General features: G+C 39.1%; 1 protein-coding gene across 1 annotated transcript; it reads left to right on the top strand.

Moving 5' to 3' along the window:
• Positions 1-399: 399 nt before the first annotated feature.
• LOC145731497 (protein CFDP2-like) lies at positions 400-1662 on the top strand. The gene has a single exon (XM_081983305.1). The coding sequence runs from the start codon at positions 400-402 to the stop codon at positions 1660-1662; it is 1263 nt and encodes a 420-aa protein (XP_081839431.1).
• The last annotated feature ends 1379 nt before the right edge of the window (positions 1663-3041 follow it).

Genomic DNA, 3041 nt, shown 5'->3' with positions numbered 1-3041 from the left:
GTTGGAAAAGCCGATCACCGACCACAGAGTTTCAGAAGGTCAGAGTCGAACCACCACAATTCCTCACTTGATTTAGTTTTATTTAATTTTATTTTATTTTTATTTTTTAGTTTATAAAACCCCCCCGTGTGGGGATTTGTCAGTTACCTCCATTGGGCGCGTCCCTATTGGAATTAGGGGAAGCTCACTGGGTCTGCAAGCCAGCAGATTCAGAGGGTAGTGGGGAAATAAAATACCCACCGTGAAACAAAAACTGACCTGGTCCTCCAAGTTGGGGGTTAAGGCATTAGACTGGTTCTCTAATACTTGGAAAAACATAAACATACCAAAAAACCTAAACAAAGTCTCGGAGCATCGGATGGATCACTTGGACGACGAACTAAGCAAAGAAAATGGACGATGAATTTTGCCACATGGAATGTACAGGGTGTTAGACAAAAGATTGACATTATTGCCGCAGAAACTAAGGAAAGGAAAATCGACTTAGTAGCCTTGACTGAAACCAAGAAAAAAGGAAAAGACACCGGATTTGTCGGAGACTTTGTCCATATATTTACCGGAGTATCAAAAGAAAAGAGAGCAGCGAGAGGAGTATCAATACTAATAAGGAAAGACTGGAGGAATAAAATAGGTAACTGGGAAGCAGTTGATGAAAACATTCTAATACTTAACCTAAAACTACAGGGTCATAACATAACCATCATCGCAGCCTATTCACCATCAGATGATGAAAGAGCCGATATTGAGCAGGAATTCTACGAAAAATTAGATGAAATACTTACAGACATCGGGCAAAATAGAGAAATTGTGATGCTGGGTGACTTCAATGGAAGAACGGGAAAACAACTTAACAATCAAACTGTGGGGCCTTATGGAGAGGAAACAATCAACGATAACGGCCAAAGACTCATTCACCTTTGCGAGACTCACAATCTAAGAATCAATAATGGTTTCTTTAAGCATAAAAATATCCATCGCTATACATGGATACAGAGTACTCGAAACCTTAAATCAATTATTGACTACATCATCAGCCAACAAAAAACAAATTTGCAAATTAACGATGTGAGAGTCCTAAGAGGAAGCACCTGCGGATCAGATCACTATTTAGTAAAAGCCAAGATAAGGCTACATTTTCGAAAAACTAGAAACCATCAAGAAGATCAAAGTAATAGTACGGCAACCATGGAGACAATTGACACACCAAAATACAACTTTGACAGTCTTAAGGATGAGAGCACAGTATTTCTTTATCAGAGACGACTCGACAGTAAACTCCTCAGTCCTGAAGAACACACGTTTGGCGAAGTCTATGAGAACATTATAGGGTCTCTGACAGAAGCCACACAAGAGTCAATAGGAATAAAGAAGAACAGCACCAACAAGAAACATTGGTGGAATGGGGAGATAGAGACAATGGTTCAAGAAAAAAAACAAAAATATCTGAAATGGCTAACTACAAAAAATGAAGAAGACGTTGAAGGGTACAAATATATTAAAAGGCAACTAAGAGTGCAAATTAACAGAGCAAAAAACGAGTCTTGGGATAGGAAGTGTGAAGAAATTAACAGCTATATAGGAGGAAGAAAGTTCAGAAGTATGGAAATTTATATCAACTGTCAAGAACCCAGGAAAAGACGGGGCGAACATTCAAATGATTAAACCCAAAGAATGGTTAAAACACTAGAAAGACCTACTTCAGGAATCTAGACAAGAATATCTAACTGAGTCTCCAAGACACTTCAATGTACAAGGAGAGGAAGTTGAGGTATCTGAGGAAACAGTGAGAAAAGCTGTTCTGAACCTTAAACCAGGTAAATCTAGCGGTCCAGAAGGAATATATTCCGAAATGTTAAAATATGGAACTCGAAAGCTCTTTAGAAATTTAACAGTTATTATTAATAAATGCTTGAACGGACATTCCCGTCCCTAAGGAATGGAAAATGGCTCTCATCTCCTCCATTCACAAAAAAGGAAATAAACTGGACTGCAATAACTAGCGGGGCATCTCGGTTACAGGCACATTGAGCAGACTATATGGTAGAATTTTACGTGATCTCATTGAAGAGGATTATAAAGGAAAAGAAGAGGAAGAACAATGCGGTTTCAGAGCAGGAAGATCATGTACAGACAACGTGTTTATATAATAAACATTAATCACACCTACGTAACAGCCCTTAAAGAACTATATAGGGAATCAAAATCATGAATTAGGGTAGGCAAATGTGTCACTGAAGAGCTTATGGTGAATAAAGGATTGCGTCAAGGATGCTGTGTCTCTCCCACTCTTCTTAAAATATACATAGCGATGGCACTAAAAAACTGGAAAAGAAAGGTCCAGGGAATGGGAATAGAAATTGATGATAGTTGCTTGTTTACCCTACAGTTCGCAGACGACCAAGTCATAGTAGCCAATGATAAAGAGGATGTGCAGTACATGATGCGAAAGCTAATAGAGGAATACAGAGAATGGGGCTTAACAGTCAACATAGCCAAGACAAAGTATCTATGTGTGGGACTCAGAACGGAAATTTGGAACTGGACAATGGCCAAGAAATCCTTCAGTGTCAGGAATATGAATATCTAGGCATTACATTCGACAACACAGGAACAGATGTAAAAGAAATCGGAAAGCGAATAGTCAAAGCCAAAAAAGTAATCGGAGCTCTGAATGGAATCCTATGGAGCAAAGAAATAACCAAGAAGCGGAAATTTAATATCTATGAGGCAATGGTAAAAAGCACCCTCCTATATGGATCAGAAACCTGGAGAATTTCAGATAGACACAAGAAAAGAGTTGAGGCAGTTGAAATGGATGCAATTAGGAGATCGATGCGCATTTCACGAAGAGAAAGAATAAGAAACGACATCATAAAACAACGGATGGGAATAGAAGACGCAATAACACAGGATATCGAAAACAAGCAACTTACGTGGTACGGACACGTGGAAAGAATGTCAAATACCCGATGGCCTAAAAGAGTACTTCATTGGCAGCCAACAGGCAGGAGAAAACGAGGAAGGCCAAAACAGGAGTGGCA

Source organism: Ips typographus, linkage group LG7, assembly GCF_016097725.1.
Source record: "Ips typographus isolate SLU linkage group LG7, UJ_Ityp_2.0, whole genome shotgun sequence".
NCBI classification, from domain to species: Eukaryota; Metazoa; Arthropoda; class Insecta; order Coleoptera; family Curculionidae; genus Ips; species Ips typographus.
Note: the sequence above shows the minus strand (reverse complement) of the source record. Positions and strands in the feature narration are given on the sequence as shown.

Coding starts and splice junctions, on each gene's coding strand:
- LOC145731497 (XM_081983305.1), top strand. CDS start 400: ATGAATTTTGCCACATGGAATGTACAGGGTGTTAGACAAAAGATTGAC.